The sequence below is a fragment of the Cynocephalus volans genome, chromosome 9 (genome assembly GCF_027409185.1).
Source record: "Cynocephalus volans isolate mCynVol1 chromosome 9, mCynVol1.pri, whole genome shotgun sequence".
NCBI lineage: Eukaryota > Metazoa > Chordata > Mammalia > Dermoptera > Cynocephalidae > Cynocephalus > Cynocephalus volans.
Window position 1 is genome coordinate 82,905,142 of NC_084468.1, and position 26,382 is coordinate 82,931,523.

The following is a 26,382-nucleotide window of genomic DNA, read 5'->3' on the forward strand; positions in this document are numbered from 1 at the left end:
ACGTGATGGTCATTTGGTGACAATTCCCAGTAGTGAAATGACAGCTAACAAGAATAGGAGAAAAGGGGGCAAGATTAACCTTGGAAAAAATATATTCTACATTTGTGTAGTTTTTTATTTGTTTGTTTGTTTTAACAAATCTTCATTTGTATCCCTTTTTTAAAAAATAGTCTGTTATTGAAAGCAAACTGCTTTACTTCCTATAATACATTTAATAAAAAAAATAGGTTAATGAAAGATAAGGTACATAGGTAAAACAATTTCTGTTACTTGCCATGGACAAAAAAGTAGCTGTTCTGGTTAATTGATTATTCTCTTCAACTTTATGAAAGCACAATAACTTTTCAAAGACATAGAATACAGTATATTTAATCCCAAAACTATTGTGAACATGATCTAGCTTTTCTCCCTCGTGATTAAGAAGGTATAGCATGACATTGCAGTGTCCTGGTAGAGTGACTATCCATTCTTCTTTACCCTGAACAATTTTAGTGTTTACTTCTAAAAGCATAATTATTAATAGTTTTCTCTTTCATCCACAAAAATAATTCCATGTAGTCAATAAATTATGTGATTTCCCTACCTCTGGGTCACTATAATGCATCTAATCTTATATGTAACACACTGTAGGTTCAATGATAAGATTGAACCTGATGGAGTGATCAAAAAAAAAGGAGATTTACTATACAATATATAAATAAATACACTTCCACACAAATTTTAGTCAAGCTATATTTTAAATTTGTTTAAATGATGGCAAAACTTTTTAAAAATGAAGAATGGTCATCAATAAGTTAAACTAACTAAACTAGTAAGTAATACTAGAACAAATGCATTAATTGCAATATCTATGAAGTTTTTAGTTTGTGTCTTAAAAGCAAAATTAAAGCCCAGACTATTTAAATGATCACCATGAAAGAACTACATTGCAAACACTGTATAATAAATTAATTCAAGTAATAAAAAAGTTGAATGGGCCCTAAATGGGCCTCTCACTTTCTAAGGTTGAAATAATATTCTTACAATGCCAATTTTACTCTGTGTTGCTCTGAATCTATTCATGTGGACTGGAAAATGACCCTAACATGTTTATATTACCAACATTACAAACTAACAATAAAAATAAAAAAGAATAATTATTTGCACTGATGTTAAGTCAAGTGACAATATTAAAAAAAAACAACGTAAAAACTCTGTAAATAAATTGTTTTATATATATGTACATTTACCCTTATATGCAAAGTTCACAAGAATGAAGACCCCCAAGCTACTTTTAACTAGTTTTAAAATCAAATGACAAAAATTGACTGAACTCAACTTAAGCAATGTGGTCAATTTTAATTCCAAATATTTTAGTAACTAATGATAAAAACATCACACACATTAATATAAAAAATATATTAGTATTTTCCAAATTTTACTTCACTTACGATTTTTATATTTTTTCCTGCCTTCAGCATCATTTTATACTCTGTTCTTAATAAATTGCATTTATTGAGAAATAATAAGTTAACTCACTTTAAATCACAAAGATGCACAAGTGCAAATTAGGGCCTCTGATCAGTGTTACTAAACTGAGTTGATAAAGAAAGACTTGATTCTTATATGGTAAGCTGTGCAACCTTAGGATTTTTAAATTACTGAAGTAGCTCTCAGCCTCTCTATCTTCATGGTCTTCAAGTTGGTATCCTGTAGACATGTCAATATCAACATATGTTTTTGTGTATATACATCTAACATAGGAAGAAATTCATAATTGCTTTTGTGATTACTATTTTCATATATTTTAGGAAAAATGAATGTTTATTTTTATGTAATTAGTGTGCCAAATGAGAATAATGGAATTTGTTAAGAATTAAGCATACTTCCTTTGAGAGAATGGGGGGTGATTTTCTGATTAACCTAAAATATGGCATTTCTTTACATGAATTTTAATCCAATCAATTGAGAAACTTTTAAGAAGAAATCAGAGCCTGTCACATGCATGGCTATAATGCTATACTGCAAATCACTTTACACTCTTCTCCCACATTCTTCCCACACTTTTGTTTTCAACATTCACATTTCTAAAACTAGAAAATGCCAGAGCTTCAGAAATATTCACTGGCATCCTATCCACTATTTCCTCTAGCAATAGTCTTGGTCTCTCCAAATGACAAAAAGGCATAAGAAAAAGTTAAAAAGCATACTAAAAGGGAGGACTAAAGAATAAGGAAATTACAGCTCAAAAAATTATTACATGATCAAGTTTAAAATTAATATCTATTAACTATCTTTATTTGTGAAAGTTGTTAGGCAAAAATCTCCTTATGTTTTTTGAATTTAATATCTAAGTTTCAGAATCTTTCATAGAAATCCGTCTGGCCACTTCAATGGAAAGTTACCTGAAGAATTTTAATTACAGAAGTTTCTGCAATTGACTTTGAACTAGTTCTACAGTTGCTTATGCTTAACTCGATCCATCTTCCCATCCATGGCGATTCATGCACTAGTTCCCTCTGCTTCACATAGTCTTTAAAAAGAAGAAAAATATCTAACATAGCCATCTCTACCTTCAAGCATTGACATCATTTTATAAACATCAGAGCACCAAGGAGACCGTTACTCAAAATCCAAACAAGTATTAAAAGATGTAAACCTGTATTTAAAAGGAGACAACAAACCAACTTGACGAATTCAAACTCTGTTGCTGAGAGATGCGGTAATGTCTGGCCTAAAGTGGCTTAGCTACAGAGCGTGTAATAAAACAGCTAAATTTGGATTGGAGACTCATTTTGCACTGCAGAAATGTAGTATAACCCTGGGAGAGCAAAAGCGAAAAGGACTCAAGAAACCAGAGACCAGGTCTCTGCATACGTAAGTCCTCACTTCCAGGTAAAAACAAGAACAGTGAACTGGAAAAGCCCTAAGGAAGAATTGCTCTCAAAACTGAAAGGGGAAGAAAATGAAAAGAGGTGAAGAGAGAATATAATTGTGCACAGCTACAACAAAACGTTTCTAGTAGCCTCTTTGAGTTAAGCAAGAGCAGTACTTATTAAAGGCAATGAAAGGTATTGCTTTATTTCTTTCTCAAAATCAGCTAAGAGTTTATCCCAGCAGGCAGTTCTGCCACCAAACCACATTTATCTCTCCTTTTATCTCTTACAAAATATCTTCATTTACTTTGTCATGTCAGTTTACCATCTTGTGGTTTGATCTGTAATGTTTTATCTTACTAATAAGACTTTAGGTTTCTTAAAGACAGGTACCATATGTGATACTAGTCTATCTCATTTATCTCTCTAGGATATAGCAATTAATACTTCCAGAATTAAATTAATCTCAACCGCACTAGATTTTTTTCTCCATTAAAAAAAAGTTAAACTGACTATGGCTTGAGAGAATATGACCAGTAAGGAGATCTTAACCCTTGACTTGGTGTTGTCAGCACCACGCTCTCCCAAGTGAGCTAACCAGCCATCCCTATATAGGGACCTGAACCCATGGCCTTGGTGTTATCAGCACCACACTCTCCCAAGTGAGCCACAGGCCGGCCCCTAAAAAAATATGTATATTTTTTAACTTTCACATCTATAATTCTAGTCACATTTTATCCTCACATAAATTTAAAATTTTGCTAGTGAGAATTCAGACAATTACTTGGATGCTTTGTTACACCTACATAAACTATGGATCTAATGTCAGGCTTAGTTTAATTTATTTAACAATCTAAAAAAAAAGAACTCTAAATAAGTCAAAATATGCAGACAAATTACTAATCATAAAATCTTACTCCCCTCGTTTTATACATCTATTTTTAAGTAATTCTTGAATCTCTCTTCTATATTTGGTGTCCACTTGAACGAGGACTGAGACCCTCTGCAACTTACATATACATTTTTAGATGGAACTATCTTAAGCATAATGCATCAAGTGTAACTTCAGTTTATTTTAATTAGCTACAGAGATCTTTTCCCTCAATTTTTGAGGGCTGGTCTGTCCTGGTAAATTTCCAAAATAAATTTTATGTCTTTCTTTTAAGTAGGGCAAGATCTTCACATACAATTACTGTGGCAGCTGAAGGCATTTCTGGCAAGGGCAATGAATGATTGACTTTTCCACTTATTTTCATAGTGATAAATATATGGTTAGTATTAGATAGGAAAACAAATATTACCCAAAATATGTACTAAGCATATCTAAGAATGAATGGGGTCATACAGATATATATGACTCTTCTCTCCATTAGGAGGTGTTCGGTTCCGTGAGGTTCATTACTCCCACAACATACAAACAACCAAAGTATATCCTTATTTGAAAAAGAAAAAAAAAAAAAGAAAATTATCGATTTCTTCCTCTTTTTTTTTGTGGTAAAATATATATAATATAAGGATAGCCATTTTAAGCATTCTTTAAACATACAATTGTGCAGAATTAATTATATTCATATCGCTGTGTGACTACTACCTCTATCTATTTCCAAAATTTTTGGTCCTCCTAAACATAGACTTTGTACCCATTAAGCAATACTCTCTCATTATTCCTTCCCTCACCCCATTTCTATTGACCTTTAAGCTATTTCTGTCTCTGAATTATTTTTTTCTTTTGAATTGGTTTTTTTCTGAATTTTCTCATGATAATTGCATATATGTATTGAGTTCAGTATGATCTGGGGGTGCATTTATATAGTGTGCAATGGTCTTATCAGGGTATTTAGTATAGCCATCAGCACAAAATTTGTCACTTCTTTGTGTTGGGAACATTCAACATCTTCTCAACTAGCTATCTGAAGTTATACAGTAATTCGTGATTGAATGTAGTCTCCCTGTGTTGCTATAAAACACAAGATCATATTCTTCCCATCTCTCTACAATTTTACATCCATTGACCACTCTCTCCCCATCCTCCGTCCCCTTACTAGTCTCTAGCAACCACTATTCTACTCTTTCTATAAGATCAACTTTTGAGCTTCCACATATGAGTGAGAACATGTGGCTTTTGTTTTTCTGTGCCTGACTTATTTCACTTAACATAATTTTCTCCAAACTCATCCATGTTGCTCCAAATGGCAGAATTTCATCCTCTTTTATGGCTTAGTAGTATTCTATTGTGTATATATACCACATTTTCTTTATCCAGTCATCCATCAATGGACGTTTAGGTTGGTTCCAAATCTTGGCTATCGTTAACAGAGCAGCAACAAACATGCGAGTGCAGGTATCCCCCTGAATTGTTGTTTCCTTTCCTTTGGATGGATATCTAGTAGTAGGATTGCTGGATCACATACTAGTCCTATCTGTAGTTTTTTGAGAAAACTCCATACTGTTTTCCATAGTGGCTGTACTAATTTACAGTCCCACCAACAATGTAAAAGAATTCCCCTTTCTCTGCAACCTGGCCAGCATTTGTTATTTTCTGTCTTTTTGATAGTAGCCAGTCTAACTGAGGTAAAATCATTATCTCAATGTGGTTTTGATTTGCATTTCCTGATGCTGAGTGATGCTGAGCATTCTTTCATATACCTATTGGTCATTTGTATGTCTTCTTTTGAGAAATGTCTATTCAGCTCATTTGCCCATTTTTGTGTTTGCTTGTTTGTTTGCTTTGATTATTTAGTTTTTCACTACTGAGTTTTTGAGTTCTTTGTATATTTTGGATATTAATGCCTTGTTGGATGCATAGTTTGCAAATATTTTCTCCCATTCTGCTGGTTGCCTCTTCCCTCTATTGATTTTTGCCTTTGCTACACAGATGCTTTTTAGTTTGATTTAATCAATCCCATTTGTTTATTTTTGCTTTTGTTGCCTGTGCTTCAGAAGTCTTATTCATAAAATCTTTGCCCAGTCCTATGTCCTGAAGCATTTCCTCTATATTTTTTTCTAGAAGTCTTATAGTTCTAGTTCTTACATTTAAGTCTTTAATCCATTTTGAGTAAATTTTTGTATATGGTGAGAGATAGGGGTCTAATTTAATTCTCATGAATATGGATCTCCAATTTTCCCAGCAACATTTATTGAACAGACTGTCCTTTCCCCAATGTATGTTCTAGGCTCCTTTGTTGAAAATCAGCTGGCCACAGGTATGGGGATTTATTTCTGAATTCTCTATTCTCTTCCATTGGTCTACATGTCAGTTTTTGTGCCAGTACCGTGGTGTTTTGATTACTATAGCTTTGTAGTATATTTTGAGGTCAGCGTGTACAATGCCCCAAGCTTTGTTCATTTTGCTCAGGATTGCCTTGTTATTATTCAGAGTCTTTTGTTGTTCCACATAAGGAAATTCTATATTTAAAAATGCAAAAACAACCAAGGCCATGTTTGTTGGGATTTCTTTGGTCTACCTATGCCTCAAACAACAGAATTTCCTATAAGTTAATATAAACCGAGTTGGTGTACAGTTTCAGATTTTAAAAATATTGAAATATGTTTTGCTGTCAAAACAACTTAGCTAAGTGCATTTCTAAAAGTGGAGTTGGAATCATCAATCAACACGTAACATTTCCTTTATAACTTGATTACAAATTTTCATTATATATACTTTGTCGTATGGTTCAGTACTCTTTAAAAGTACCACTTAGAAAGGATGATAATAGTTTATTTCTTTTAGAAAAAGGTGAAAATTGAAAAATGTTATCACTGAAAAGTGAATTTTTTTGTGGAAATTGACAAAAATTTTTCATCATATATAATCATGAAATCAAGATTTGGTGCCCTTTGAAGTCATGGAAATTAGTTTTAAAAAAAGAAACTAATGTGTCATCCATTCAGTTTATTCATATGACACTAAAATAAAGAGCAAAGTTTTTGTCTACATCACAAATAAACATTTTAATAACAAAACAAAAAAGGTCTAATGTTCTGAAATTGTCCCTGTTCTGAAAAAGGGACAGAAAATTTTTCTGAAAAATTATCATTTAATTTTTTTTTATAATTGACATGAAATAATTGTACATGTTTATGGGGTACAGAGTGATGTTTCAATACATGTATGTATTGTATACAGTCTTCTTTTAGATTTAATATCTTGATAATATTTAGATGTATAGAGTAAGAGGTTAATTTGCGTTAAAGGAATCTATTACATTTTCTTTTGTTTCCAAAGAAGTATTCTTTTAATACTGCTCTCAAGCAGTTTTTACTTAAAATGCCTTTTGGTTTAAATTGATAGTCTGGAAGTCTTTCCTAAAGTAATATTTGCCTCTTTAAACATCTCTCTGGCATTCCATTATGGGCACCTGCTGCTGATAATTATAGGTCTGTCTCCTAACCACTTCCTCTGCTTTATGTCAAGGCAAGATTCAGGCTGCTTGATTACAAACAACTACCAGTTAAAGACCACTGCATAGCTCTCTGCGGTAATTATTCAGGGCAAGTTGGGTCTGTGTTCACTGAACTCTTTTTTTTTTTTTTTTTGTAAATTTTATTTTGTCGATATACAATGTAGTTGATTATTGTTGCCCCTTACCAAAACCTCCCTCCCTCCTCCCTCCCCCCAACAATGTCTTTTCTGTTTGCTTGTCGTATCAACTTCAAGTAATTGTAGTTGTTATATCTTCTCCCCCCCCGTTTTTTTTTTTGTGTGTGTGTGTGTGTGAATTTATATATTAATTTTTAGCTCCCACCAATAAGTGAGAGAATGTGGTATTTCTCTTTCTGTGCCTGACTCGTTTCACTTAATATAATTCTCTCAAGGTCCATCCACGTTGTTGCAAATGGCAGTATTTCATTCGTTTTTATAGCTCACTGAACTCTTAAGAAAAAAGTAGTTACTTGTTATAATTTCCTCTTTGCTAGCATTGCAGCATAATCCACAACATATTTTGGTCACCTTAAAAGTCCCTACAAGAATATGTGATTCAATAATACATTTCACTATACTATTTCCTAGTCTAAAAATCAGAATATCCTGGCCAAAGCTAATAGGCTGTGGTCCTACCAAAAGAACTTTCAGATAATAGTCAATTAAAGGGAAACAACTGAGTTTTAGATGTACTCCAAAACAGGTTTATTTTTCTTGACAAGGCCATTCTTCTCCCGCATCCACAACCGCACTTCCCCCCACCACCTCACACATACTATCATATCCTGCAAGAGACTTGTTTACTTTACAGTGGAGAGAAATAAGAAGAAATACTTCATACGGCAATTTTTGGCACAATAATCCCAATACAAAACAAAATTTTCATCACCGATTTCAGTCAATTTATTTCATCAATATTCCATCTGATAAAATTCTACAACTGATTATAGTAGCCCCCTTATTTGCGGTTTCACTTTCTTTAGTTTCAGTTACCAGCAGTCAACCACAAAAATATTAAATGGAAAATTCCAGAAATAAACAATTTGTAAGTTTTATATTGCGAGCTGTTTTGAGTAGGGCGATGAAATCCCACGCCCGGGACGTGAATCATCCTTTTGGCCGGTGTATTTACACTGCAGACACTATCCACCCATTAGTCACCTAGTAGCCTTCTCCGTTATCTGATGGACTGTCCCTGGATCTCGGTGCTTGTGTTCCAGTAACCCTTATTTTACTTCATAATGGCCTCAAAGTGCAAGTGTAGTTGTGCTGGCATATTGTTATAATTGTTCTATTTTATTATGAGTTATTGTTGTTAATCTCTTATTGTACTTAACTTATAAATTAAACTTTATCATGGGTATGTATGTGGAGGAAAAACATAGTATCTATAGGATTTGGTACTTTCTGTGGCTTCAGGCATCCACTGGGACTCTTGGAAGGTATCCCCATGGTAAGTGGGGCTACTGCAATAGGATTATTGAAACATTGTTTGACTACTAGACCTCTAACTCTCAATTCTGTGTTTAGGCAACTTGACCAAACCCCAGCTAGAGCCCCATTGTACTCATGTTACTTACCCATCAATTGTGTGGGGTTTATTTGCTTCAACTACAACAGAATTCATGTTCTTTATTACTTAATAGCCCCAAATTACGGGGTAGAAAATCTGAAGTTAGGAATGGATTTCTGAGGGTAAGGAGATTGGCCTTTTAGCTAGAATTTAAGAGATGGGAAGCATTCACTCCTGGGCCCAACCTTACATTCACCTCAATCTGTCTAGCAGCTCTCACTGTGTATGATGAAGATCTCTTTTGCTGGAGACAACAAGATGAGCAGCGTTCCTGCACTCTTCATTTTGACATGCTAGCTGGGGACCGGGAAAAAGAAGAGGGTTCCAGGTGGGTGTGTACCCTGATGAAGGAATGAAGTCCTGAATTAAGATGTGAAGATTGAACAGGAGTCTCCCAGCAGGAAGGGATGGAACATGAGGCATGAACACTTTTTCATGGCAACAAAAGAGCATAATAAACGAAACCTGGCAGTAGGTGGGCATGGTAGCATGCTGGAAAACCCTGAAACGTCCCCCACGAGGGTTGCACTGGAACAATCTGGGCCAGATCTGGGGAAAGGGTATGGCCTGAGAAGACTATAACCGCAGAGTCCAGTCTGCCCTCCGTATCGGCATCCCTGCGGGTTTGCCTTCAGGACTCTGCTTATACCAAAATCGAGAATACTCAAGTCTCTCCAGCCCTTCTGCATCTGCAGGTTCTGTTTCCGCGGACTCAACCAACCACGGATCAAAAAAGTTGACAATACTCTTTTTTCCATCCTCAGTTCGTGGAATTTTCGAATGCTGAAGTTTTGGACACAGAAGGCCCACTGTATCTAGGAATGAAGTTAGAAGTGTAAGCAAAAATACCACTGTGGGCCACATTAAGAAATTTGGATCCTATTCTAAAGACAATACAAAGCCATCAAAAGGTTTTAAGAAAAAGAGCTCTACTGATGGTGTTTGTTAGGATTTCTCTGGCTTCAGTGTGGAGTATAAAAGAGAGTGGGGGGGAACAGGAAGCAAGAAGAAACTTCTTCAGTGAACTGGTTGAGAGGAATGAACATACTTGGGTAGCCTACATCACTTTTTCTAATACAATATCATTAAATGTTTGAATATGTTTAAATTTTTTGCAAACATATAGATATATGAGATTCTAGGAAATAATTTGTTTTATTTCTTTGTTTGAACAACTTACGTTTCTGAATTGCTCTCCTACCCCCTCAACAAGATAACTGCAAATAAACATATACAGATGCTCCTCGACTAACAATGGGGTTACGTCCCAATTAAACCCATTATAAGTTGAGAATATTGTAAGTGAAAAATGCATTTCATACACCAAACATCAAACAGGCCTGAAACGTGCCCAGAGCACTTACATTAGCCTATATTTGGGCAAAATCACCTAAACAAAGCCTATTATAATGAAGTTTTGGATATCTCATGTAATTTACTGAATGCTGTACTGAAAGTGAAAATTAGAATGGTTGTATAAGTACTTGAAGTACAGTCTCTATTGAATATATATTGCTTTCACACCATAGTAAAGTTGAAAATGTTTAAGTTAAGCCATTATAAGTTGAGGACCGTTTGTATTCTGGCACAAAATAGATATTGTTCACATCAATTAAGATTTTTAAAAAAATCTTGATAATCACACAACAAAACTTCCTAAGACAGTTTAATGTTCAGAAAATTAAAGTTTTGAGAAGCGTGTTTTCTGTTAGCCTGGTAGAAGGGATCATAAATACAGTCTCGTCTTTTAGTCATTGCATTTTTTTCTCCTGGAAATCTTCAAAGAACACTACTACAAACTAAATGTCGTGTGTAGCATGAACTCCCAAATAAGCAGCTTTACCAATCATTAAAAACATTCTAGGTTTTCTCTATTGGTTCTTTAAATGGAATAAGATCCTATAAAAAAAGGAGAATTTTATAATTATGTAGGGACTAAACCACACTGCTGATTCCAGAGTTCTTATTAATTTTTCCTTTAAAAGAGGAATGTTCCCTACAGCACAGCACTTGGCGGGAGAAGAGAGCACAGGCTAAAAAATAAAAGTGTGTACATGTTCTCACTTATTGGTGGGAGCTAAAAATTAATATATAAATTCACACACACACACACACACACACACACACACACACACACACACAAAAAAAAAAAAACCGGGGGGGGGGGGAAGAAGATATAACAACCACAACTATTTGAAGTTGATACGACAAGCAAAGAGAAAGGACATTGTTGGGGGGGAGGGGGGGAGGGAGAAGGGAGGGAGGTTTTGGTGATGGGGAGCAATAATCAGCTACAATGTATATCGACAAAATAAAATTAAAAAAAAAAAAAGAAACTGTAAGCAATAAATTTTGGGTTTTTTTAATAAAATAAATAAATAAATAAATAAATAAATAAAAGTGTGCGAAACTTTGTTACATGGACAAAGAAAGTCACAAATCAGTGTTCAAGGGACGTGCTTAAAGAGTTTCCTGTATGGGTACCATTTTGATGTGTGAATGAGTTGTCATCGTTCATTTATTTAGTTAATGCATCTATTACATTATGTATACTAAAGGCCCACAATTACATTAATCTGGGTTATAAATGTTCTGGTTCATGTTCTTCTTATAAGTTGACACATTTTGAGGAAAAGGATTTTTATGTTTTGTCTTGTTTTAATATTACAATAAGCCATTTTAAAGAACATAAAGGAAAAGAACAAAAGGGATTATTAATGTCACAGTGAGCTAAAAAGTATAATGCTAAATATTCTTTATAGTTGAAAGGTTTTCACTTTTTTTTTCAAAATAAACTTGTTACTTAAGCAACTGTAGACTTTTATTTTATAAATACACACTCAAAAACTTTTTTCAAGCAGTACTATGATTTTTTGATTTCTTTTCCTTTCCCTTCTTATATATCATAAATAACACCTGTATGCCTATTAGAAACTATAGAGTTCAGTTATGGTCTATTCATAACTAATCCATTTGAAAAATATTTTATTAAATACAATATGTCAGTCACAGCATATATAACATTTTGGGTATCTAATTAATTTCTCACTTGCTTATATTATAATATGCTCCCTTGCACATGTAGAACTTTAGCCTTGCTTGAAAATTTCAGTTTAATTAATTTTTGCTTTTATCCTAGGATCAGTGAATGCTTTGTAGTGTTAAAATTTCTTATATAAAGGAAGGTTGTTTCTATTCCTCGCAAAAGTTTAAATGTTAGCAAAAAGTAAAGGATTTGCTAATTGTTTTTTCCTGCTTTTTAATTTATATTTGAGTTTACAAATACAGCAAATGTGTAGTGTAGAAAAGCACAAACTGGTTTTTTTCACCGAAGTTTCTCAGGTACTAGTTTCACTGGAATATATTCTAGATGCAGAACCTCGCACAGAAAAAAAGAAATCACCCAAATTTGCTCGTTCATAAAACTGAAACAAATATCATGTGTTGACTTTCCAAAGAGTTTTAGTGTAAAATTAACATCTCATAACAACTGAGTATAAAAATGTGATTTTAAAATCTACCAATTTCTTTTAAGAATTTTACATTTGACAATATGCTTTTATAGGTTCATGTGACATTTTTTCACCTGATGGTACTCCCAACTGAATGCAATCCTTTCATTCTGGTAATATATCTAACTGTTTTCATAGTAATACCGAATGGAAATTACTGTATAGTATAGGCTTATGCAAGTATATTGAGAATAAAATAGAAACAGCAACAACAATTGCTAATGTGTTTTAGGTGCTTAATTGGTGCCAGGAACTGTTCTCAGTTCTTCACTTTTGATAACTCTGTAAATCCTCTCAGTTCTATGATGTAAATACTATTATTATTCTGATCTTCTACTGGCAGATGTGGGGTGAAACTAAGATTTTAAACTTGTATGTAATTTACAAGCATAGAGTTTAGCACAGTTTATTTTCCTTTACCAAGAAACTTACGTAAAGGCTGGCATTAGTATTTCCCCAGGACCAGTTGTACACCTTGGTGGTACACGTTAATATATTTTTCAATGAATTTTGATTAATTTCCTATATGAGGAAATTATCAGATCCAAATACACACACAAATAAACACACATACACACATGCATACATCCAACATATTTTTAATTCCCTAGTGGTTAAAGAAAGGAAATGTTAAACTAGCAAAAAAAAAAAAAAAAAAAAAAAAAAAAGAGAGAGATCTAAAACTATTCGCTTATCTAAATGCAGTCATGATAAACTAAAGAATGGACATTATTAAAGACTATTTTAAGAAAAGTTTTCCAAGTATAAATAAATAAGCAAATTCAACTGAGGACCAAACCATACTCTATATTATGTTCACTCAATTTTTTAAAAGATGAAACTCATATCAAAAAAAAAAAGAAAGAAAGAAAGAAATAGGACACACTTTAAAAGCTATCCGAGAAAGTAATAGTATATTAACATTGCATGGTATTTTTTTCTAAAATCTATTTCAAACTCTAATGTAATGATTGTCCTATTTAAATCAGTCTAGCCTCATCTTTTTATTTTTGACATAATGCAATTTCATGATACTAGTTCATAGATGTGTACAAATTTATTGTGTGGCCAAATACAATGTTGTTCTTTTTTCATCTTGCAATAGAATTGAGTTTTATGCAACACGAAAGGAAAAACATACGGAAAATAGTCACTTTTAACAGATGTCTTAATCTGAAAAAAATAAAGTCGATTTAGAATTAAAAATCAAAGCTTACTGGTTGAACTGAGGCATATTTCCATCTGTTATTAATGTCTGGATTACATACTAAAGACAAAATTATTCATCAAGTTCCTCATGCAATATGTAAGTAAATGGGAATTTGGTTAGTAATTTAGTTGCAGAAAGCCTGCCCATGTTATCTCCCAATTCATTCAAATAAGCATTTACAGTGGTCTGAACTGAATTAAAACAGTTAACAACACCAAAGGATACTTCTTGATTTTATTAAAAACTGCTTGTATGAAAACCTAAAAGGGAGATCTCTGTCACCCCATTATGGTTAAAAAGTAAGCTTTTTTTTTTTCTCAAGAAATGCAGGGTTATGTGAGTTTTAAAAATCATATAAAGAAATATGCACTTCATTTAAAAATAAAAATAAATAAAAGATATGATGCCTCTGGTTAGAGAGTTGAAGAAACAAACCTGAGTGCTAAAAAGTGTGATGAGAATTCAATTGACCATTGTGAAGATGCTCACAAAGCTCATGCAGAAGCTGTTGGGGTCATGTGTTCAAGCAGGGCCCCACTGCTGTTACTTGTACAGGGTTTCACGAATGGTCTGATAATGGGGGAGGGGAGGCAGCATGGAGGTTCTCGTAATACTGTACGGTGGTGTGAGCATGACAGCCACTGATTAATTACTGCCCTGTTTCCACTCACACATCAGATTACTGAGCAACCCTGTTTGTCTCCACAATGGTTTTACAGTTACAGACATTGTCCTAGAGAATACTTTAAGATGACTTATTTAAAGATCCTTGGATTTTAATATAATTTTCAGTAAAATTTCTTGTCTTTTAGCTGATTAATATGGAGTAGTAAGTACTCAAGATTGAAAAATGTATATTTAGGAAACTCTTTTGGGGGTGAATAATATGGCCATTTCAACCTTCAATTTGATTTCAGACAGCACTAATATATCATACTGTTTTCAAAAATATTATAATAGTAATCACCTTTAAAATGTCAGCACAGATTAAGTTATACCTGGGTTTTCATTTGTTCTCTTTTATAATCCCGTTATCCTTGCCCCCATTTACACATATGACAGTGTCTAAAGGGGGCTTCCTATAGTTTCAATATACACTGAAAACTAAACACTACAGCTAATGATTTAAAAAAAATCATTTCACTTTAAATGAACATCTCAAAGTAGCTCAAGTTAATATGTGGTTCTATGGAAACAACTCTTTCTGAATGTCAGCTTAAGCTTCTCCCTATGATTTTTCTCAAAAGCTCCCTTTTAAAACCATCACTAGTATTTATTATCTTTTTGTTATTTAGACTGTTACTTTTGTTTCATCACAAATCTCTGCCTGTTTATTAGCAGCCCTGCCACTACTATCAGATGACATTTGTGTTACTTAATGTACATAGTTTTAGACAAAAATTATAGAACTGCTATTACTTCATTATATGAAAAAATTCCAGTGTACTTTTAGCTGACACTGCATCAGCTGCTATTTAAACTGGGCTTAGCTAATGGACTTTTAATGTCAGAGGGGTTATGTGAAGTTACTGGCTATTAGCAGAAATGGCTTCTTTCTATAAAAATCACTTTTCCTCAAGTGTGCTGTTTGAACATTCCTTTGCCTAATTTAGTGACTGTCACTGAATGCAAAACAAACTCAAGGACTCTGGAGTCCACCATTATCTTTAAGACCCTCTTTTTAACCTTGCAATTCAGCATTAAACAGGTGACCTCCCTCATCACGATTTAGACTTGTAATCACAAAACTTTGTCAGGCATTATTATTTACTTTGCTATTCTCAGCACTATACTACAAATTTTACTATGAAAACCCTGTGTCGTCAGTGAATAATATATGTATTATAAGGAACATCCAAAACACTTTCCTGAATCCTAGAATTTACTTGCATACTTAAAAGTCCTACTTCAAAAACGCCAAAGGATGTGGAAATGTATGATAATAATCAATATCTATTTATACATTGAAGGCATCATGTCAATATTTACATCAACCTGGATTTAAAATAATATTGACTATAAGCAAGGAAGCATATTATCTCTATAGCCTGGATGAAATTCTATATATTTTTTCACTAGCAACAGCCTTTTCTCTCTCTCAACTAATTTTTATCTTTGTCTATTTAAAGAAAGTTTTAAATGGATGTAATGGATAAACCTGGAAATAAAGCCACCAATACGGCATCTGAGGGAGTTCAAGAAAATTAAATGTAACTCTATTTGATTAAGAGGTTGAAACAAATCATCACTGAATTCTGGTCAGAGAAGAACACAAGTGACATCTCTTTCAATCAGCTCACATAAGAGGTCACGTCATGTAGGGTGCTTACGAGGGAAATACTGTCTCTCTTAGAGAGTGTCCAGAGAGGAGTCACAAATGTGGATAATGGATTTTACTGCTGCATGCATGAAAGTGTACATTTTCCTTTGGTCAACAAATTATAGTCCATTGTATAGGAAAACAACAGAAATTCACCATGAGCTTGAAATAAGCCAGTGAAAGTAGAGATTCCCCAGTCTCTGGCACTTGGATGACAGGAGAAAACTTGTTCCTGTAAGATAAGCCACTGCACTAATGAGACAGAGGCATCTCTACTGCACACCAGGAAAATGACTCAGAAATTTGCCAAGAGCAAGGCGGCTTTTTGCAGAAAAATAAGATACAATTCTTCATTTAGAAATCAGTGAATTAAATCTGATTTCTTATTTAATAACTACCTTTATGAATTTGCTTTATTAGTTTAAAAGTTTTATATTCATTTGTTTGTTAGGTTTCATTTGTTTTGGGGGATATTGCCAAGTCTGTTTGCAAATGAACTCTCACTCCTAAAACAAAAAAATGCTACACACACACACACATACACAAAAACACACACACACACACAATTTGTGCAAGCATATAGTATATGCTCACAGGGAATTATTAAATTATATTTGCCTACACCTTGTAATTCTTCATTTCATTAACAGTCTGCCTGGAAGTGCACTCCTAGGAAATAATTTCACAGTTATTTAATTCAGTAAAAAATGACATTTGTATCTTTCATGTGATCATTTCTAATAAAACCAATAAAACAATTCCCCCACCTTCGCCACTGGGAAAACACCTAGTGTCAAAACTTTTCCTAGCCAACCTTCTACTTTCTTTCACCATATTTACGTATGTGTAAGTAAACTGTAACAAAAATAAAATATATATTTAAATCAATATATAAGGATAGAAATATAGTGACAACATTTGAAAAATGTACTGTAATCCTGATAAATTGCACTTAAGCAAACTCTTTTGGGAGATAATTGTCCCTAAGAACTCCCATATAATTCTAAGAGAATGCTATTCAATTTCTTATGTGCAGGTGACATTTAAAACAAAACATTGGTATTATTATTAATAACAATGTTTACAGAATAGCTCAGGAAGTGGCAATACATTTTATAAAGACCACTGAAGGATATCGGTACACTACTGATTTAAGCCTAGATTTCTCAAACCACCACATCCTGTCCAAACAGGTCCAATAAAATCCAAACTTAACTTCTTACAAATACACACTTTTTAAATATGTTCAAAATTATTTTGCTATCTTAATTGAAATAAGTGCAAATCAAGAATCTATTTAGGTAAAAGTTTGTAGTCAGAGGGCTGCTGAATAATATCATGATGAAATACTGATCTGGGGCCTCTACTCCGGATAGCACAAATAACAAATCACTTGAGCGTGCCTGGTTTTTCTCAGCTTCTGAGAGCAGTTCCTGAAGTGGGCTTCTGTTTTCCACCAGGCTGCCTGTTCTGTCAGGGATGGCTGTGGTAGTCTGGGAGGGAAGCGTCTTAGCCTCATTCAATCCTTGAATTTGATCCCTAACACATTTTAAGCTTAGACTCTTTCATCGTCTTATGGAGATCCAGAAGGAAGGAGAGTTGCTAAAGAAAATGTAGAGTGACTTCAAGATTGCTGGCTAAACTTAAGAACTTCCACTGGGTGGCTATAATTTTGATATTTGGCAAATTCTTTATTCAATAAAGATAAAATATATGATTTTCCCTTTATCAAAAGCTATATTCCAATGTCACCATATTTCACACAGACATAATGCTCAAAGTGAAATTACCATTATTTACTTTGTCTTTCCAATCATAAAATTTTTGTTGTGGTAGTAATTTGCTTATTTGTTTGGTTTAGATTAAAGACAGCACATGTCTCTGAAAATGGTATGTTATAAAACACAGTGCTGTTGTCATTATCACGGTTAGTTTCTGTAAAAGTTACAGAATAGAAAATAATTTGTTAAAGATTACTCTTCCACCTAGCTCTTGAAAGAATTTTTTTAGGCTCTTGAAAAATCCAAAAAGATATCAGAATGATTTAAAATATTAAATTTGAATACAAGTAACGAACTTGCAAATTCATAGAGAAAAGAATAGTCCAAAATTACTTGCTTTAACTTTAATCCTATACATGAGTCTTTTTTATTATATTATATTGCACTAAACTTCTATTGGCTAAGAGAATTTATATTATGAATTAATTTTAAATAATCATGTTTCCATACAAATGGTATACTTTACTTCTATACTACTTTTTTATATTTTATATTATTATACACACTAATTTTCTTGAGTTTTGAAGAAAACCTACATTTCTACTCATGGACATATTTGCTCTTATTACTGGACTGCAGATGCATTTTAATGTGCAAGCACTAATCTGTTTTCATTGGAAAGGAATGTTCGCATATAAGGTTTTTCTTCCAAATAGAGAAAAAGAAGGCAATAAATTATAGTTGAGGTCAGGCAGTTCATGATTAAATAATCAATTAAGACATCGACTAAAAATGAGAAATGTTAGCATTCATCAATAAATGTGTTAAATGTGCTCACGCAGTTTCTGTTGTTTAACATCCTTAGTTTGAAGAGGAGATAATACATGTTCATCTACATGAGGCATTTTTTATAGCTCTTATAATTGCTGAGAAATGAAACTAGCCACAGGATTCACATGACAAAATGATTAATGAAGGTAAAACCCCCTATCCTCACAACATTATAAAATAAGTAAGATTGGTAACTCTAGAGTTAAATTTGATTAATCAATATCATCTGTAAACATGATTATTTTGATCTCTACTATTTAAAATAAGAACTCTAACATCATGTCAATATAATGAAATTTCACCTGGCTGTCCTCAGTCTCATGTTCCACTGCCATGCTGGCAATGAGATGTGGTTAGTTATTTAATTAAAAGAGGGTATTCCCCAAACATTGGGGTTTTCAGATGTTATACTTCACTTCTGCCAAACAAAGCACTTTTGAATCACTGCTCACTGGTAATAAAAGATGTACTGACTTAAGGACAAATATCTGCATATTTGGCATTTTCAAAGCTATTCAAAGCACTTTCTAAATTATAACTTCAATTTAATTAATGTCACAGTAACTTTAACACTATGGACTCCGTGCAAAGGCTAGATATGTTTTAAGTTCGTATAAAATCTGAAAACATTCTTCTGGGTATTTCAAAACCTTATTATATTGTCCTAAGGGAACTACTTTTTGGAAGGCAACAATGCCCGAATTGAGAAAACACATTTCAACTTCAACCTGAAACTTATTTTTTAAATTCCAAAATCGCAGCTCAATATTTTCTAACATTTTGTTTATAAACAGTCCAAATATTTGCTGCATGATATATGTTTTGGTTTTCATGAAAAACAGAAAGTCTTCTGTCAGCTCCATACAGGTAGAGAGGATTAAAAAAAAAGTTTATTTCTGGTCTTGTTAGCTCATAAAAGTATTAGTATAAAATGTTTTTTATTAAAATCTCTATAAATTTGGAAATAAATATTTACAATAAGAGAAACCATAATTATCCAATTATTGGAATTGTTCGTAAGAACTAGAAAAAAGGAAACACTAGTGTTTTAATGTCGCTTAAGGCAAATTTACTCTACTTCAAAGATGTAGCATAAAAAATAGCACTGAGTTTCTGTGAGTAAAACATCCTTGAACTACATGATACTGGAACAATACCCAAGGTCTCAGATTCTTGTAGCCCTCCTCCACAAATACATAAGCAATAACAAATCCAAATAAAAAAATGAAATCAAAGAAGATTCCCTGTATAGGTTTAGAAAATCAGGTTAAAAAATAGAGGGGCTAAATGCAGAAGCAGGCTATAAATAAAAAAGCAGAATGACAATTTTGTAGGAGAAAGATCTGTCTTAACTCTCAGTAACATAAAAAGCCCTGCAAATCTCTAGTTTTACCTTAAAAGTTTGCCAGAAAACATTTGCACCAAACATGCAAAGAATAGCAATAACCATTAAAAAATTAGAAGTAATTAAGTGTAACAATTGCAAAATATATGTTATCTAGATTATCAATGCCGTTTTAAATTACAATACCAAACTTTCAACTGCAAATATTACTTAAATAAATGAAAGTCCTGGTGAATTTGCTTTGTTTTCACATCAACATATTTTTCTATGTTTCTTTGTGTTGTTTTAACCTGTATTTGATTTTGTTTAGACTATATACCTGGGTTCATTTTATTTTTAAAGAAAAACTGCTGATATTTGCATAAAAAGCTGATTTTCCACAAAATCTTATCAGAAACACTGGGATGTAACAATTTTTTTTCCACTGAAGTGTTTATGGATTTATGAAAACTCATCTTTCAATTTTTCTTGTAAAAATAGAAAGAAAGTCAAGGGTAGAGTTTATTGCTTGGACTTAATTAGCAGTGACTTAACATGGCATTTTTTGAACTAGTATTAGGTTCATCTTTCCAGAGAAGGCAAAAAGGAAGAAAGGAGGCTATGAAAGGGAGTGAGATTCCCACAGGCTGTTCAAAGAATTGTCCAGGAGTTTGGAGTGATCCACTTTGGAGCATGTCCTTAGACAGCTCCATTTCTTGCTTTTGGAGAGGCGGTATGCACAGTTCTCCACACTCTGAGTTCAAAATTGACCTTTAATTTCTTTAATGTCTAGGTTTCTTTGTACAACGTTTACCAAGTTGGAAGCCAAGGAATAATATTTACTTTCTGTGAGCTAAACACAGCTATAAATGCTTTATATGCATTAGTTCACTCAAGCTTAATATGACCTATAGTATATATTATTATCCTCGTTTTGCATATGAGGAAACTAGGTACAGAGAGGTTAAATAATTTACCCAAGGTCACACAGCTAGAAGGTGTTGGAAGCAGGATTATGAGACACTGTGTTAACTGACAGAATGGACATACTAACACTAGTAGCTTATTAGCCACCACTAACACTTAGCTTGTGCCTCCCCAAGTCCAGATGAAATATATATTAAATCTAAGTAAAACACTGTTGAAATGCAAACAGCTTCAAGAACATCCCACTTCCAGCCAAATCACCACCCTTCAGTTTCTCTGTGTAGAAATTTTGGAACCCCCACCGCCATTCACATTAGAACCCTAGCCTGACCTATATTACTATCTTTGGATGCTTGAATCCAGAAAGTACTATACCTATGCCCACTGTTATATTTCAGAAAGTGAATTATAATTATATGCTTGTAAGTCTGTTTTCCTTGGGGGCTGACACTGTCAGATTCAACTCTGTGTCTCCAACAAATAGCACACAGTCTGGGACATAATATAAGTGCACAACCATTGTTAAGAACTTTACCTCTAATACCATACTCTATCCAAGCGAGCTAATAAGCTTCTGATTTGTGGGGAAACGCCAACAGACAAAAGATGTAGGCTAAAACTGCAAGGCAAGAGCACTGACTTAATCTCTGCCCTACCATTTCCTTCATTATTTTACTAAGGCGGTTGCAGCCTGTGATTTTTATGCTTCTTCTGAGAGTGACTCCCTCTGCTGCTCTGGCAAAGCCATGACCTAAATCAGAAAAGTGCTAAATGCAGTTAAGTACTAACAAAGCACATTTTCTATTTGCACTAATTGAAGAACCTAGCATACATTAGAGAACAGTTATATGTAAGTCTCAACAATAAAATAAGCTAAAAGGGTTTTTCTAGTAGATGCCTTGTTCATGTCCTTAGCAGGATGGGTCAAAATAAATCAGTATAAATTCTGATAAGGACAACCTGCTCCCACACTACAAGTGAGATGCTCAAGGATCCTGCCTTATTTAACTCTGATCCCTCAGTATCCAGAACACAGAAGGCCAATATATTCTGTTCTAATCTAATGATTTCTCATTCTTTGGAAGTGCTGAAAAGTTTGTTCTTTGAAGCCTTTTAAGCATTCCCTAAGCCAGAATACATGAAATTATTTTTCTAAACAAAGGTAAACCAGCTTCCTTCTCCTTATTGCAAATTCTCAGTATGAATGCATGAATTTTCTTTGCTCCTAAAATGGAAAAATATATGGTAGAATTGTAGTGAAATTCAGTCGTCTTCAATGCCAGTTGTCTGTTTGTACCATACCAATATGCATAAATGCATGAAAGTAATTTTTACTCTCTTATAGGGAGAAGTATGTTGTTTTTAAAAACACTGTAAGTTAAGATAATAGAGAATTATCCCAATCTGATTAGAATCTTCAGTATTGTTCTGTTCTGAGTTTGGTGGTGTTAACACTCATAACACTAGTTGGTGCTAGATAAGCATCATATCAGAGCTGTGTAGTCCAGAAAAAATGCATTTATATAAGACAGGAGGGCATTAATTCAGAAGCGCACTGATCAAACACACAAACACACAGTCTTTTATGAGTAAAATCATTCATTCTTGGAAGTCAGAAGTACCACAAATTCCCTGGAGCTAGGAGTTCCCAGCAATCCTGAATGAAACAATTAGGGCATAGCCAGAAAGGAGAAAGTTGTTGCCTAAAGCCTAGAGAATTTCCCAAGGACCTGTTTAAAATGACTGCTGTCTTTCTTTAAACCGCAGTTACAAACCTCACAAATAACACCCATTCTGATTCTTATCTTAAACATCTGTTGTTTCTTTGGCTATTTCTGAAGAGATGTATGAGGGTACTTCAAAATGTTTGTGGAAAAATAGAATTAAAGATAATACAAATCTCTCCATGAACTTTTTGAAGACCTCTTTTATATTTTTAAAAACTTCTAATTTTTCCAGCACTTCTACAACAACAGAATAAAAATCTCACCCATCAATATGGGTGCTTAAATTAACTTTCCATCCTAATAGCATAAGTACTTCCATTCGTAAAAAATAGTTTCTTCCCATCTTTAAATCAGGAGCACAAGGAAATCATACCTTGAGAGTATGGGCTAGTGTTCTAGTCCAAAGAGAGTAGAAAGGAAGTAATAGTGATTCAGTAGTAAACAGGCTGGGGTAAAGTTAGAGTTATGGTGATAGCAGCTGATAGTTGAGTTTGGTGCTTTATACTTCCTTTGATACTTAGACAATACAGAAGAGCTAGTACCCTGGAACATGGCGGATAACAAAGATAAAAGTGGTGGAACAGTGCATTTCACAGACCACAAGATTCAAACAAAAATCCTATTCACCAGTAACTGAAGGAACTAAATAAACCAAATGGAGAAGAACCGCTCTGAAATGCACTCACTCCACGGAGTACATTTTATTTTTTCTGTTTAAGATCAGAATCAATCCTCAATCTTTGACTTGCCTAGTCTATAAAAAGAAAAAGTGCAAGAAGTAAACAGTCTCGACATCCTGAGCTTTTTTTCTTTTAATCTCTTTTCCCTTTTTCTTTCAATATTAATCCATTTACAATCTCCTGTTTGAGTATCTTTTCTGATCCTTTTTCTACCCAGTTTTTAAAATTTGGCTGTTGTAAGCTCTCACCAGGGATCCTGTCTCTTGTTTGGCATCTTTGGATACTTTAACTTGTCCCTTTCCCAAACAGTTCTCTCACCCTGTCCCATCACCGCCCGTCTCCCCTGCACCCCTACCCCGGGCTCAGGCCTTTGTACGCCCAATAACGGCAGGCGAATTCCACAGGGAGTCACGCGGTGGATTCCACGACTGTTCATCAGGTTGCTCACCTCAGCTTCCAAACACCCCCCTCTAAGCCTCCTCGGCTGCCGCCCTGAGAGCTGCTTACCAATTTCAGGAAAACTACACCAAGCTATGATTCTCAATGGACATTCCTTTGTAAAATGGACAGATGAACCCTGGAGGTGTGCATAAGAAAACCAGAGCAGAACCTCCTCGGGGACGGGAGGCTTCTGTCGAGAAGGAAAGGAAGGATTTATGAGCGTAGCCACTTAGCAGGGGAGCAGGAAAATTTACTCCCGAAGTAGCTATCGCTAATTCACAAAGCCCTGCTAATCACTTCCCTCCCCACCAGGACCACACTCGCCTTCTCTGCGCTCCGCTCTACCTCCAACGCCCTCGCCCCCAGCGCCTCTAGCAAATCAGAGGGAATTCAGTCGGGAAATGCCGGGGTCTGAGCATCACTGGGGGAGTTGGGGCTCTCGCCGAGCCTCCCTTGCTCTCCAAATTTGGAAAAAAGTGTAACCGAGATGGGGGGGTGTCCCTTTTTCCTTCCAGGAAAAGCTGAGCTGACTTCCCTGAGCCAGCTATCACCAAGGAACCGGGCGAAAAGACCTAGCTGGGCGCTGGGCTTGGCCGGAAGGTTGGGAGCCCAGGTGACCCGAGAGACACCCCGGAGAGGGCAGCCTTGGTTCTTTCTTCCTTCGCTCCCTGCCACTCAGCTTCCTGGGCTCGGAAGGCGGGGAGCTGCCGCTACCACTTCAAACTCGGGGGACAAGAAGGGAGCCGGGCGATCAGCCCCCGCGTCTCCCCTCCTCTCTGACCCACCCCCAACTCCTGGCCGCTCTGCTCCGAACCCGGCTTTGCCCAGAGCCCCGGACACTTCTTTTAAACAGCACACGCGTTAAATTAAAATGTCAGTTATAAACTGGTCGACTACCCATGGGAGTTTCGGATTTGGTTTGAACAACCAGCCCCTTCCCCAGAGCTCTGAGGTTTTAAGTTTCTCCGTCGCCTGGTGGAAGGAAGACACGAAGAGGGAATGAAGTGAGGAGGCATGCACACCCGGGGCCTGCCTCCGGTTGGGAACACGGGTGCGGGTGGGCTGTGCATCTCCACAGCGCCCCGAGCAGCCGCCGAGGGGCACCGGCAGTAATGGACACATCTCCTGAGCTGAGCGTCTGGTGCGCTCAGAGACGCAGTGATGGTCCTCTAAGCCCGGCCGTGGCACAGCGCTCGAGCCTCTGCGCACCACGCGCATCAGGGTGCATCTATAGCATGCCACACAGCGACCAGAATCCAAAGTCTTTCCAAGCCACTGTGTGCACAATATGCAACAACATGCGCTTGCCAGAGAGGAAAGTGCAAAAGACACCCCAGGTTCCCACATGCACAGAGACGGATGCGTGTCCACACCCCGTGCGTCCCTGGTCCATCCGCGCCCATCTCAGAAGATCGATTTTTAAATGTAACAATAATCAAAGCTTCTTGACTAGTTGAGAAAGTGGAATTTAACGTGGTTTCCAGTTGAGAGCAACGAGGCAGACTGAGGAAGCCAGGAGAGCTGGGGAGGAGGAGAGGAAGAAGGAGGGAAGGAAGAAGCAAAGGGATGTGGCCGCGGAGCCTGGCGGACCCCCTTACCTTGAGCAGCGGAACCGGTGCCGCTGGCGCTGAGCAGGGCCAGGGCAGGTAGCACGAGCATTTGCAGCACGTATCCCAGTCCCAGTCCGCAACGGGCCGCTGTCGCCCGCAGACCTTTCCTCATCGTCGACAGAGGTGTGCCGGAGGGAACAGCGCAGAGAGACGCGCAAACAGCGGAAAGCTCCACTGGGCAGCAGCTGAATCCGTGCACCGCGAAGCAGTCCGAAGAAATAACGACAACCAAGCGCCACACTCCACTTTCTCCAAGGGCAGGAGCCAAAAGGGGGTGGAGAAGAGACGCCGAGGAGGAGTTTGAAGGTTCTTCTTACCCTGTGCCTTCTAACTGACGTCTCCCGCGAGCGACTGCTCTGCCCCCACTTGGGAAGTCCAGGGAGGCGCAAGGCGGCCACCTCCGCCGCTCCCCCAAGCAGCAGGAGCAGCCGCAGCCCCGCCGCGCGCCGAGCCTGGGCTGCTCTCCGGGTCCCCTCGCCTGTGCGGAACACACACAGGCACCGGGGCTGGGGCGGGGTGGGGGGAGGATTGGAGGAGAAGAGAGTAGAGGGAGGAAGCTTGGGCACAGTGAGGCACTCCGTTCTCCAATCTCAGTGTTCTCACGCCGGCGGAGAGACGTCCCTGCTGCCGCTGCTGGGTGGCCAAGGAGGGTCACCTCCTAGAGCACGGAGCACGGGTGCGCAGAGGCGCTCTTCGAGGAGAAGTGGAGGGCGCAGCCCAATTCGGCTGAGGGGTAAGTGGCGGCGGGAGCGCGCCCGCCAGCCTTATGTAAGCAAGGATTGGAGGGAGATACGCTCCCAGAGCGGAAGGTGGAGGCCGGCTGTCGATTGATCCGCTGAAGCCCTGGCGAGAGAGACCTGGAAGAAGAGGAGGCTGTGGAAAGTGGGAGCGCGCCTGCCCCCCGCGGTGCGCCAGACCCGGACTCCGGGAGCGCAGCGGGCGCGCCCCGGGCCACTTGGCTGTGCGCAGTGGAGCTCAGCCTACCGCCAGCCAGCTACTCCATCGCACCGCCGGCAGAGCCAAGCCAGACTCACCGCGATGGACTCGCTCTGACTCCGAGTCTTGCGGTTGATGAAGCCGGGAGCGGGTTCGAACTGAAGTCGTGCTTGGTGGGGAAGAAGGCAGGAAGCTTTTGCAGTGCTCCAGGCCGCTGCTATTTTGGTGTTGTCAGCGCCAGTCAGCCTGCTTTATGCTCTGAGCGCCTGTGACCTCTCTGCAGTGGAACAGA

General features: G+C 36.6%; 1 protein-coding gene across 1 annotated transcript in view; it reads right to left on the reverse strand.

The window, feature by feature from the left end:
* The window catches only part of UNC5C (unc-5 netrin receptor C), a 344,425-nt gene extending 319,159 nt beyond the window's left edge, over positions 1–25,266 (reverse strand). Inside the window, exon 1 of the mRNA XM_063108393.1 lies at positions 25,143–25,266. Coding sequence (XP_062964463.1) covers positions 25,143–25,266 — 124 coding nt within the window. The remainder of the gene's footprint in view (positions 1–25,142) is intronic.
* Positions 25,267–26,382: the final 1,116 nt, after the last annotated feature.